Source organism: Oncorhynchus clarkii, chromosome 32 (assembly GCF_045791955.1).
Source record: "Oncorhynchus clarkii lewisi isolate Uvic-CL-2024 chromosome 32, UVic_Ocla_1.0, whole genome shotgun sequence".
Lineage (NCBI taxonomy): Eukaryota > Metazoa > Chordata > Actinopteri > Salmoniformes > Salmonidae > Oncorhynchus > Oncorhynchus clarkii.
The window spans coordinates 33,587,839-33,601,659 of NC_092178.1; the positions used below are offsets into that span (position 1 = coordinate 33,587,839).

General features: G+C 43.2%; 1 protein-coding gene across 1 annotated transcript; it reads right to left on the bottom strand.

Moving 5' to 3' along the window:
• Positions 1-1,052: 1,052 nt before the first annotated feature.
• On the bottom strand, positions 1,053-10,749 carry LOC139392401 (protein shisa-7-like). The gene is made up of 5 exons (XM_071140365.1): positions 8,598-10,749; positions 8,153-8,307; positions 7,770-7,835; positions 5,631-5,831; positions 1,053-5,073 (listed from the first exon to the last, which is right to left on the bottom strand). Exons 1-5 carry the CDS (start codon positions 9,338-9,340, stop codon positions 4,211-4,213), a joined length of 2,028 nt encoding a protein of 675 aa, XP_070996466.1. The 5' UTR covers positions 9,341-10,749; the 3' UTR covers positions 1,053-4,210.
• Positions 10,750-13,821: the final 3,072 nt, after the last annotated feature.

Here is a 13,821-nt window from a genome sequence, read left to right on the forward strand (position 1 = left end):
GAATTTACATCCAGTTTGAATACTTTAAAGGCACAATCCATTTTTCATCCAAATGACAGCCCTGCCACTTGATTTGCTATAGTGCTGAGGGATGGGGCTGGATAAATGAAACCACTGTCAAATTCAAGGAGATATGGATGCAAGCTTTTACAGTCCATGAAATCAACATATTTTTAAGCAATACATGTTTGTTTCTTTACAAAGGCATTGTTACAAACATATTTTGGGTTATGATGGGGTAAGCCAATTGTGGGCTATTCAATTTGTGAGGCATTTGAATAATTGTATTATTTAACAATCAATGGATACATATAATTCATTTAAATTATGTTGAACAGCAGTACATTTAGCAGATTGCCCGTAATTGCTGACCTAACTTTAGGACAGGATTGCTGACCTAACTTATAGACAGGGCTCCGCACCGCCATATAGCTGCAGCATCACCTGTTCATTTATATCTGATCAGAGATTAGGAAGGGTAAAGGGAGGGACAATCTGCCTGTCGGTTTGCCTGTTTATCTTCTGTCTGTCTTTATGTGTTTCCTATCCATCATTGATCAGTCAGTCCAACCGTAAGTCAAAAAGCCAAAGTGATTTGAATTGAACAATCACAATCATAACTTGTGTTTCACCTGTCCTAAAGTTTGATCAACACCAATAACCCAGTGGACAAAAATGAGTCATTGTGGATATTTTTTTAATTGTTATTAACAATTGAACAGTACGATTCTACAAATGCGAGAATTGACCAATAACCAAAATAAGGGTTGCACGCTTGTAAGAGCTTCACTTAATATTCTTGGAAACAGACATGGGGATAATGTATTAGATGAATCCCTATACATTTTTCTGAGGTATGCCAAATTACTTGGGGGATACAATGTAGCCCCGCCTCCTCCTCACCCCGCAATACAATTAGGGGCCAATGAAGCTGTCTCGTGCTTACTCACACCTCCTTCCATCTAAAAAACCTCACGCCACTATCTGTCGCCCCACGAGCCACACACAAAAACAAACATTTTATACCACAACCTCCCTCTTACCTCCACACACACACACACACACATTAATCAACAGTACATTTACAGGCACACAGATTAATGAGGACGTACTCAACTAAAACATAATCACAACATCAGTATACCTCCAAATGTACAAAAAAAAACATACATTGAAAATATAATTGAATCTTCGTGTGACATAAATATATTTAGCCTTTCTTCATTTTAGTTTAACAAGATTCTAGTTATGGAATCTGACGTTTCCTCTCTGTAAAAATCACCGGGCCATTCTAGTCCTATAACTGGTTATCCATAATCATGTCAAACAACAAGGCAAGCCACAATACATTCTCCAAACTATTCTAGCAAAATCCTCATTCTTTACAATAAAGAGTAAAGTTCTTGAAAAGAGTGACATTCCGGTTACATAAATGTAATCTTGTAACGAAATGCACACATTTTTTACCAAAAATGTTAACAATGTAATTTTATAGCTTTTGCTCTACAACTTGAAATTTGAGAAACATTTTTTGTTGTTGTTACATTTGCTTTGGTGAATGTAGCTTAATTAACAAGGAAAGCTGTGATGCATGTCCTTTGTGATATTAGGCTTTTGAATCCAAAAAGCCAATATGAATAATGAGATCATAGCCTTGGGTTTTAAATAGTTTGTGGATTTTTTGAAAAACACAATTGTCTTACTTTTAATATCCCAAGTCAGATCAAATGTGAGATTCATCATTCCTGAAAAGACATTGAAATACACACACGGCAAATACAGACGCATGTACATTAGACATACACGCCATGACGTCATAAGTCAGCACTATGACATCATCAACACTGGCTTTGACATCTTCATGCGGTTTCTCTTTTCACTTTGATTGCATCGGGCTTTTTTCCATCAAGAACACAAAGGTTAAAATCCACTAGGAAGTTCAATATTCAAAATCCAGGAAACATTGAGCTTCACAGAGAATAAAAAAATCAATAGGGGTAACTAATAATCATGGTGATAATAATAATCAGAGTAAATCTATAGTAAACATAATCATGACTATAAACACACAAACACATATCATAGTTTTAAAAACGTTGTCTGAAAGTTCCATCAATCAATTTTTGTCTTTATCCATTCACAGTTAAAGGGGAGAGCCGAAATACTATACAAAGATTTGAAGTAAATACAATGATCTCCTTGTCCTTTCAATCAAAGTGGAGAGTCCAACCCTTTTAAAAATGGACAGTGACAACCACATCTTCCATCTTTTAACCAGATAACTGTGAAACACACAAAAATAAGAATGTTACAAATGTTTGCAAATGTACAAAAATATGACATGTCCACCTCCACCCCTGCAATGTAAAAAATGATGGTATGTGATTGGCTTTTTGTCACACTCAATGTCAACCTCACAAGGGCACAAAGTAGCTTTGCAGAATTGACTCTGTTTTCTTCACACTTACAAAATATGTCTGTCATTTCTGCAGTGTTGCACAAACTGTCTCCAATATTGACACAGAAAAATTAAAAAGCCAACAAAGTACAGACCACAGACACACAAAGAGTTTTCAGAATAGCCCTTGGTGTTAAGCGTCCATTGTTCCCTGTTCCCCCTTTCCAACCTGTCTCCAAATATTGTGAACAGCTGGAGTTTCAGAAACAGTAATAATATGTGGAATTCAGAGAAGACTGTGAGTAGTGTATATGAACTACTGACAAATCAATTTATTACCTCACAATCTGTGGTAAACAGCTCAGAAAGTATCATCAATGGAGCAGGAGCTTGACTGGTTTTGGGGATTGTTTTAAGGGACAGACCCATGGGCAAGTATGGCTAAACAAAGCCTTTGCATTAGCCACTCTGTATGGCAGTGTCCCTCAAATTTAACACAACTTCACTGAGCTCTCATTCTCATCTTATGTGATCAACAGATTTGTCATCTTTTTTTTCTTTCGGGTGGTCTTTATCTCCTTAAAAACAATGACTGACATTGTGTGTCGAATAACAGTGTCAAATAATTTCTGTGTGACTATAAATGTAACTGGAATCAGCTCCACAGTTTGGAAACTGACCTCAGAGCTGTGAAGGGACTGACCGTTGCCGTGGAAATGCTCATTAGTGACTTATGACTCTTTGGGAGTGACAGCCGTCACATCGACCAGCCAGCCAATCAGGCGAGGGTGCAAAGGTGATTCAGCAAAGTGATGTTTGTGTCAAATCATTATAATAATAACTGAGAAAATCCAGCCATAATCAAGAGATTAACTTATACATGACCTTATACAAAATGTCTGCAGACTAAGTTATGGCTGTAGTGTTAGATTGTGGTATCTAGCAACAGTACTCCAAATCTGCCTATTGTCAAGTCTTCCAATCAAAATTAGGAAAGTGACGATTGGCAACTCAAATGTCCACTCAGTGTCAGTCATTCAGTCATCAGGCTATAAGCATATACACACAGAATATACATACTGTCCAACGGGGATTTATTATTTTACAAATTAAAACAAAATTATTTACAGTCTTGTCTTTTTCACAAAAGTCAAACAACCATCACATTGTTCTGTACTCCATTGACATCTGTGTCTGTTCAGATTCAAAGACAGGTTTGTTGTCTCTGTCAGAGCAGCTAGAGGTTTCACAACAAGAAACTCAATAACCATTTCATCATTTTGACCCAAGCAGGATCCACAAGTAAAAGCCATCATGTCCTAGGATCCTTTTTCAATTGCACAAAAAACTTTTTTAAATTGTTCATTTTTTGCTCTATACATGGCCATTTTTCTTTCTCCCTCCTCAACAATATGGTTGAAAATTCTCTTTCCCAGGAATCAAATCAATGGGCTTCATTCAAACTTCTCTCTAATAATTCCATTTTTCTCAATGGTTTCTTCCTATCATTGCCCTTTTCTGTGTTTCCTAGCAACAGGTAACAATGGCATCCACTCTTCTCTCACGTCTTTCCTTCTCTGGTCTTCAACACACTCATCTGAGGCGGTTGATGGGACGCACTGTCCTCGTCATATCCTTCTCTCTCTCTCATCAGCTTGCCCATGTCTCTCTTCTTGTTTCTCCTTCTATTCACCTTTCTCTCCATCATGCCCCAATTGACCTTTCCTTATTCTCTTCTTTCTGTGTGAACACTTTCAGCTCGAACATTCTCAACGCGACCTTCATCACTCCTTCTCCGTTGTCTCTACTCTCTCACACCGTCACCTCGTTCTTACTAGCCGTTCTCAATGTCTGGCCCCCTCCCCCTCCTCCTCCCCCAGGGATGTATTGGAGCTGTTCAATGGTGTTCTGCCTCTTGGTGGCGAATGCCATCCTCCGTGCGTTGTGGCCCCCGATGGTCCCCGCCCCGCTCCCTGGTCCTACCCCGGCCCCTGATCCGTGCCCATGAGGGTCCCCCCAGCTTCCTGCCGGATGGCCCGCCACGCTCATCTCCAGCTCGTTGCCCGATGTGGGGTGGGAGTTCATCTTGATCATGTGATGGCGGTCCAGCGAGGGTGTGACGCAGACGTTCTGCTGTGATTGGGCTTTGTGGCTGAGGCATCCCATGGTCGGGACCCCCATCCCCACAAAGTCACCCATGCCCCCCATACCCACCATACCGCCCAACCCTGGCATGCCCATGCCCCCCATCCTCTCCTCCAGACGGTCGGGCGAGACTAGGAGCCTCTCGTGGGACTTGCGAAGCGTCTGTGAGGTGGAGCTCTTGCTGGTGGTCATAGCCTTGTAGTACTGGTGCTGCTGGTTCTTGGAGAGTCTGGAGAGGGTGTTGCCCTCACCAAGTGCCAGGAGCTGGTCCTGGGACATGACCCTCCGCGGGGGCTTGTCGAAGGCGGGCTGGTACCCCAACGACTGGGCTGGCAGAGGGTAGGGGTTGGGGGTGGATGTAGGCACGTGAATCCGTGGCCGGGATGAGTGGAAGGGAAGGGTGCCCCTGGCTCCGAGAGTGTAGTCACCGCCCCAGTGGAGATGGTGCTGGGAGGAGTGGAATGACGGAGGGGCGTTGTTAGGCTGTCGCTTTGATGTGTGGTAGCCAGAGTAGTCGTCCAGATCTTTCTCTGTTTTTTTGGGGGGGGGGGGGGGTTGAGTAAAACAAAAAAAAGAGGGAGGATGAAAGATAGAAATGTTGAAATGACAGTTAGTTAAATTCATTTATTATAAGGTGAAACAAAGTGTTCAACATTTCTCTCCCTTAGACTGAGCTCCCTGAGAGCCAATTTAAATGTGACCTTTAGGCAACCGTTACAATCCCCCAATGCATCCTCCATATAATCTAGCTTTCAGGGGCACCCGTTCGAGACAAACAAGCGTTTATCGACGCCCATTCTATAGACAATAGCAGCCTACATTAAGGCACATCGAAAGATAATACATCTGACACACATCATCGGCTGCTGCCTCTCGCCTGTTATGCCTTCTTCCACACACACACACACACACACACACACACACACACACACACACACACACACACACACACACACACACATCTCTGGAGCTCTCTCTAGCCACCGCCTCCAGTCGCCATCCTCCCAGCAGCGGCTGCCACCCAGACATCCAGCCTTCTCTCCGGGCCCCCGCCCCACTGCCCCTCCCCCACTGCTCCCCTCCTCACCGAGCTTCTTCAGGGAGCTGTAGCGGTTGATCTCAGGTTTCATGGCCACCTCATAGGAGGGGGGCAACTGGGCCAGGTTGTGGAAGGAGTGCGAGAAAGGGGGCTGTGGGTGTAAGTGCAGGCCGGAGCTGTTGTTGTGCTTGCTGGTGAGGAGGGTCCCCGTGGAGGCTAGCTGGGCGTTGTTCATGCGGGGCACGCGCTCTGGAAGAGGAAGAGGAGGAAGACATAGGAGAGGATTAACCAGGGACATAACACATACAGTATATAGAGCTACATTTAGATTGACATGTTAACATAATATGAGGACATTTATTAAGGACCTAACACATACATTATATAGGGCTACATGTAGAATGACATGTTAACATAATATATATGAGTACATTAGTTAAGGACCTAACATAGAGTTCCTTCGGAAAGTATTCAGACTCTTTGACTTTTTCACTATTATGTTACGTTACAGCCTTGTTCTAAAATAGATCAAATAAACTCCTCAGCAATCTACACCACAATATGCCATAATGACAAAGCAAAAACAGGTTTTTAGAAATTGTTTGATATTTATGAAGAAAAACAACAACAGAAATACCTTATTTACATAAGTATTCAGACCCTTTGCTATGAGACTCGAAGTTGAGCTCAGGTGCATCCTGTTTCCATTGATCCTCTTTGAGATGTTTCTACAACTTGATTGGAGTCCACTTGTGGGAAATTGAATTGAATGGACATGATTTGGAAAGGCCTGATTGGGGGAGTGCTGCAGAGATGGTTGTCCTTCTAGAAGGTTCTCCCATCGCCACAGAGGAACTCTAGAGCTCTGTCAGAGTGACCATCGGGTTCTTGGTCACCTCCCTGACCAAGGCCCTTCTCCCCTGATTGCTCAGTTTAGTGGTTCCAAACTTTTTCCATTGAAGAATTATGGAGGCCACTGTGTTCTTGGAGTCCTTCAAAGCCGCAGAAATGTTTTGGTACCTTTTCCCAGATCTGTGCCTTGACACAATCCTGGTTCGAAGCTCTACGGGCAATTCATCCTCATGTCTTGGTTTTTGCTCTGACATGCACTGTCAACTGTGGGACCTTATATGGACAGGTGTGTGCCTTTCCAAATCATGTCTAATCAATTGAATTTACCACAGGTGGACTCCAATCAATGGAAACAAGATGTACCTGAGTTCAATTTCGAGTCTCATTGCAAAGGGTCTGAATACTTACGTAAATAAGGTATTTCTGCAAAAATTTCTCAACCTGTTTTCACTTTGTCATTATGGAGTATTGTGTGTAGATTGCTGAGGATTTTTTATTTTAATTTAATCCATTTTAGAATAATACTGTAACGTAGCAAAATGTGGAAAAAGTCAAGGGATTTGAATACTTTCCGAAGGCACTGTATATATGAGTACTTTTACAAGGACCTAACACACATACGGTAGGTAGCTACATTAATAATGGGCCAACATGTATAAGTACATTTAAAATGGCCTTACATTTAAAGGTGCATATACAATTGACGAAACGTGCCAATTCCTCACAAATTATTAGTCTTAAAGAACTGCTGCCAATTTGTCATTTGTACGTTTTCAAGTCATTCTAGGACGACTATTACAAAGGTCCCTTGAGCTAATATATAAAACAAACCAAGGTGATTGTCTCACACTTTGGTCACTGACCATGTCCAATAATGGGCAATGACTGCCAATAATGTCTTTCTAACCACTGAGCGAGCACACGGGAGACATTGACCACTGTGGAGTAACTCGCGCAGGCTTCGGTAAGTGCAGTAACACACTGACTTCACTCAAGCCCAGGCCCACAGTGTAAGTAAGCACGCTTACAACACAAACGGATACAGTACATAGTGCATGCTGAGACACTTGCGAGGGTGACACACAGAATGAGTGGGAGCCGTGAAACGGCGACTGTGTTAAGACAACAGCGACTGTGTTAAGACAACAGCGACTGTGTTAAGACAACAGCGACTGTGTTAAGACAACAGCGACTGTGTTAAGACAACAGCGACTGTGCTAAGACAACAGCGACTGTGTTAAGGAAACACACCCAATGGTACATATACAACACCAGACAGACGTTTCATGAGGCCAACTCACACACCCGCCGGCTGCGTTAGCTAGTTCGGCTTACCCATAGTAGCCGAGTGTTTGGGACTGGAACCAGACACCTGGATAAAATTGTGGTGCAAGTTGCCAACTGCAAGAGAGCACAGCGAACACTGATGGTACTGCCACTCGTATGCGTGTGTGGTGGTGTGTGTGCTGTGGGATTACGTGAAGCGTGTTTAAGAGTGCGAGTATGTTGAACGTGACCCCATACAGTCAGCATTACTAGGCTATTGCATCCGCCACCGCTCTCCACCATCATCACCGTAATGGTTCATATATCTGAAACAGGCTAGTACTGTATTTCAACGTAACAGCAGTGTTATAAGAGTGTTATTATACCAACAGTGTTATAACATTGTCATTACAGTGTTGTTATTGTCCCATGCTTTCTGTGGCGTCACTCACTGCGGTTGTCTTTGCTCTGGAGCACCGGGGTGTAAAGGTTCTTGGGGGGACGACCGAGGATGTCGCCGGTGGTGGCGGTGGTAAGGACGGTGCTGTTGTTCCTCTCCCCCTGTTGGCCTGGGCTGGCCTGACTCCGTAGGATGTCCACCAGGGCTCTGGGAGAAAGAGGAGAGAAGAGAGGAGGGGAATGAAAAATCATAGACAAGGGCGAGACAGTAGAATAAAATTTTAAAAAGATGTAGTATGTAAATGTGTTACTTGTTCGTTGAATGTGGTTCAGTTTCATCACCCTTTTGGGTCTGTGGCTTGTGACCTTAGTGAAACTCAGTAATGTGCTGAATTTAAGACTACAGCCCACTGACAGATCCACGTACACCCGTATGGTCATTTTCAGACACTGCTTACTGATCTTCTATTCAAAGACATTTGTCCGTTCTTTTCTCACCTGGGCATGTTGATGTCTCTGTTCCGGGGTCGTCGGGATATCTTGTGGAAGGCCACCTTGATGCCCACGGCCACCACCAGGGTGACGGAGATCACCCCGCCGATCACGTACGCCGTGCTGTTGGTTTGCTGCTGCAGCTGCTCCGAGTCTGGGTCACCCCGGTTCCCCGGCGGCGGGGGGTTCGTCGGGGGCGTGTCGAGCCACCCGGGCGAGTTGTAGTTGTTACATGACTTCTGGTCCAGGCGGCTACGCTGGTGGTCACAACAGTAGCGGTAGTGGCAGGTGCCGCAGCAGTAGATGTAGGTCCCCTTGGAGCAGTTGAAAGTGTTGTCCAACTGGCCCATGACGTCGTAGTAGGCCCGACACACGTCCACATCCACCAGGCGCCGGGGGGGTGGCGCTACTTGGGCGGCCCCCAGCGGAGGTTTGAGGGCGTCAGCTGCCGTCATGTTCTGAGGGAGCTTGATTTGGGGGAGGGGCTTTGGGAGCGTTTCGGGTTCTTTCGGCTCACCGTCCTGAGCGTCCTCCATTTCAGCCGCTTTAGGCGCCACCTTTGGCCCCCCCGGGGGCGGCGGCATCGGTTTGTTCCCAAAACCGGTGAGGAGGAACAGGGTGGTGCCGCTGGGGCCGCCGTAGGATGAGCGGCGCTCTGTGGTGATGGTCACGACGGAAAGGACGAGGCCGGACACAAGGGAAAATATGAGGGAGGTGCTGAACATCCTTTTGTAGGTTCTAGGCCTCATTTTTTCAGCGTTTCTGAGCCAATTCAAAAAAATAAATGGCCCGTCAAGAATTAAAATATGGAGGTCCTCCTCCAAGAGGGATAGTGTTCTCCTCTCCTTCCTTCTTTGAATTTCACTTACGTGTTAAGTGTAAAAAATGTAAAGGCTTACACTCAGGACTTCAGCCTAAATACAGTAAACTAATCCTTTGTTAGTGCTTCCATGTACATTACATACACTAGTGTGGAGGTTTTCACTTAGTTGAGTGATTTTTTTGTTTGTTCAAGCAATAAGTGTGGCATGTCACTTGTATGTATTTCTGTAAACATATCTCTCAAGCTCTCAATACACATCTATTGTTGTTCATAAGCAGCTTATATCAACTCTGAGGTTATATATTTCTATGTTTTATGCCTATACTATAGCTATACTTGTGAAAGGACTAGTTGAAGTTTGTCTCGACAACTTCAACTTAGCACACAAAAACAAAACAGAATGATAAGGATGCTGGAAAATGTATAGATTGTAAACACCAGTCAACAAAGTGTTATTTTACAGAATGGTAAGGAAAAATGATTGGAGTTTCTTGATAATTGTGTGGTCTCTACTGTGCAGACCTCACTAAAATGGCAAGTACGGGTTGTCTTTCTTTGTGATAGGCAGTATTGTCTTGTAAACAAAAATCAATGTGTAAACATTTCAAACCCTTCGGAGTCTTTTGAACTCAACTGACCTATGGCACAAAGTTATGAATAATGTAGCTAGCGAATCCTCTTTGAAAGGAAGGTGTACTCTGTAAACATTAAGCGTTAACTTTTATTTGAGTACTTGTCACCTACGCTTCATCCTATTATCACTGGAATTGGCACATCCGTTTTCTGTTGTAGGTATTTGACCGCACAAACCTTTCTGTAACACCTGAGTCAAAATCCATTTCTAGCTCTCTGCGTGAATTGTAAACAACTTTGCTGGCAGCTTTAGGTGTCTGTACTTCATCATATGCGTGTTCATCACAGGTGCTCGAACAGATTTGGCACTGGTTATTAACAGCGTTAGCTTGCTAGGGACATTCCTTCTGCACTGAACTGTCCATTTGTTCACAAATAAACTCTTAGAATATTTAGGGAAAGGAAATAGAGGCCGGGTGGTCAATTGAGGAAATATTATTCAGAGAGATTTGAGATTCTTAATTCGGACTCAAATACAGCGGTCAGAAAGTCTACAAGGTTTGCACTATGAGACAAGGACCGATCACAAAGGCCTGTCATGAGGTCCGGTGAACCTGGGTACGGCAGAATTGGACCAAGCAGCATATATAGTTGATACAGACCGGGACCACACAATTCACACCTAACTTAGTGAGAAAGAGAAAACTAAGATATAACACAGTGAGTGACGGACCAAATGAATAAAGGCAGCCGGAGATAGTACAACAATTGTTTGATGAATTAGGAAAATGTGAGAGAGGGAAGGAGGGACGAAATGGGGCTAAGGACCTATGTGCGTTTGATCCCCTTGCGTGAGTGTCTCTGCTCTGAGTTTAACTCGGCCCAACAGAATAGAACGAAGGTGGGCTTGGGCCCGGTTCTGGCAGGACAGCGCGGCTCTGCCCACAGAACAGACATGAAAATGTCTGGATTCATTCGTTCAATGCAGAATATGTGGAGGAAACGTACACTACGAACAGTCACTTTTCAGCCTAACCTAACCTGGGCTGATGACTACGGATACATAGTAATTGTGACCTAAGAAAGAAACGTAGAACAATCTAATGTGAATAGCTTTATAAGCTATTTTCTTATAAATAAAATGGATATGGTATCCTAGTATCATATAATCTCTTCACTGGTATCCCTGAATGTATGAGCGCACCTATAGTTGAAAGTCAATATATGAGGTGTTGTCAGTACAAAGAAATCTTAAACTTAGTGAGATGATAGTTGAAAATGTTTGGTCATAGTATGGCAGGTCTAATATGGCTTAATTGTTTCTTTAGGACTTGTTCAAGTTTATCTCTTTTGATAGACAACATCAATACGCTCGGGGGCTGTGTTGCATGTTTTGAGAAAAGAGAACACAAAGGTTTGAATATCATTCGGGTTAAAAGGAAAAGGGGGCTTTTCAAATTGTTTAATGTGGCGTGCCTACATGCGCTGTATGGGAGAATGCTGGAGAGATTCTGACAGGAAATAAGAAAAGAAATCGAGGAGCGATGGATAAGCAAAGGAGCGACAGAATAGCAGCAAAGTCAATTTATCTTGTTATGTGTGACTTGTGTTGCACATCAGTCAGTCAAAGCCCAGTTTGATTGATCGCTCTGGGGCTGTGCTGTCAGAGCCCGAGTAAATTTGTGAGTTACCACTGCTTACCATGTTCCAGCTAATGCACTACAAACAAATGCAGGCCATCCATTAAAGATTAGTTTAAAAAGCATGTTGGACCAATAATGCACAATTCATTCAAATCTGAAAGATTATATGAGCAGATTTGTTTTTAACACTGATGTCGGAAAAGGAGAGTACGTTTAACACCTCTCTACAGGCATTAGGCTAACTCTCCACAATGTGGTTCTAACTACTTTTTAATTGATATGTTTTGCGTTTATGTATGCAATGAGCTTCAATGCTATTCTGATGTAATAGGGATCTGAAATGTGTATTTTATGTGTTAGGGAGACTAATTAAAAATGTGTATTTTGAAAAACATTCTATGCAAATTAAGGTCCAAAATCCCCCCCCCCAAAAAGAAAGAAAACGAAAAAAGGGATGTAGAAAGACCGTTGTAATTAGCAAACACCCTCTGGATCAAAAACAGGGTAGAACATCCCCCTAGTTGTTCCACCTGGCCAAGAGTGATGATGATGTAATCCAGGTTTGAGGTTCTTTTTGTTCTTTGCCCTTTACAAATTTCTTAGACTTCTTTATTTCTTTATTTCTCAATTGACACTGCAATGAGAAGAAGAGAGCAAGCTGATCAATGGATGACATTTTCTTAGTCCACAGTTTAGCCAAAATGTTTCTATTCTAGGAGAGTTAGGCACAAGACATACAATAGCACTGGTAATACCAATATTGGACAAGCATACATGATTACTCCTACATAAACAGTTGGCTAATAACTGAAATAAGCAGTAATTAGCAAGTACTAACATTCCCTCTGTTTGGCTAAATCGATTCATATTTCAGATGACGTGTTATCCACGGTGTAAAAATGACAATGCATGTTGCATTATTGCATTCATTTAAAACCAACAATTGAATTGATTCTAATCATCATACTGTCAACAAATCTGTAACATAATACGATTTGGAAAAGCTCTTCCTTTCACACCAGACCTTGAATATCCCAATCGTAGACACCTGAGAACCATCGTCTCATACACTCCTTCGTTAGATAAGGACCCGCGAGATCACACTACATTAACATCAACTTTGAGAGAATAGACATGTTTTGACTTCAACAAAAAACAAGCTAGATGGGACATGATGACGAGAGACACCATGTGGCTAGTACTGACAGGGGAGAAGATTATGCCTCACGGTGAAGACTGGGCCTCGAGAGGAGAGAAAGGAGCGGAGAAGCCAGATGTGAGCAGAGTGGGGGGGGGGGGGGGGCTTGCCCTGAATGGGAGTATCCTGTTGAGATGAGAAGAGGAAAACAGGGAGCAATGCTGGGTTGGGGACCCTAAAAGTGGAGTCTCTTGTGCTGGAAAGTTAAGGGTGCCTTTCAAATCAGTGACTGCCCTGGGGGTCCATTTCCATTATGTCTCCTTGATGCAGCAATTAAGAAGCTACTGACGACAGCTGATCTCCTCGAATGTGAAGCTTTCTAGGCAAACACATCGTTTCGACAGACACACCGCTCGGCCTGGCCACAAATAGTGAGATGTTTATGAGTCTGCTCGGGTGCATATGGAACAGAGCATTCCCAACATATATGCTGCCTGAGCATCTGCTGATGCCTGGCCCTGCCGAGCACAGGTCTTAAAGAGACAGTGTAAACGCTGACACACAGCATGTTAGCTCTACACTGACCCCCCTCGCTCCCACTTCCCTCCCTCCCGCTCTCTCTCTCTCTCTCTGCCAGTGAGTGGGCTTGAGCAGGCTCTCTCAGAATAGCACTGCAGCATTGAACGAGAGAGGGAAAGAAAGTGAATGAGCAACACTGTCCTCCACTGTTCTCTCTATATACATACATATATATATATATATATATATATATATATATATATATATATATATATATATATATATATATATATATATATATATATATATATATATACATACATACGTCTATTGTCTTATCAATGCAATTTGTTGTACAATGGGCTTTGCTTCACCTCTTCTCCTTTCCCAAAGATCTCTCCATCTATCTCGCCCTCCTCCTCCCATGATGCTCAGTGTCAGATGTTTGTCCAGCTCACTGCTCCATCCATCCCTCCCGCCGTCCATCCATCCCCCAGCCGACCTTTTCTCCCTGTCTTTCTCTGAACTGAAGCA

Bases quoted from the DNA above. Each gene is read 5' to 3' on its own strand.
- LOC139392401 (XM_071140365.1), bottom strand. From the start codon at position 9,340: ATGAGGCCTAGAACCTACAAAAGGATGTTCAGCACCTCCCTCATATTT. The intron at 7,836-8,152 runs GTGAGTGACGCC...GCTCTCTTGCAG, and splicing joins CCAGAGCAAAGACAACCGCA to TTGGCAACTTGCACCACAAT. The intron at 5,832-7,769 runs GTAAGCCGAACT...TTCCTCTTCCAG, and splicing joins CAAACACTCGGCTACTATGG to AGCGCGTGCCCCGCATGAAC.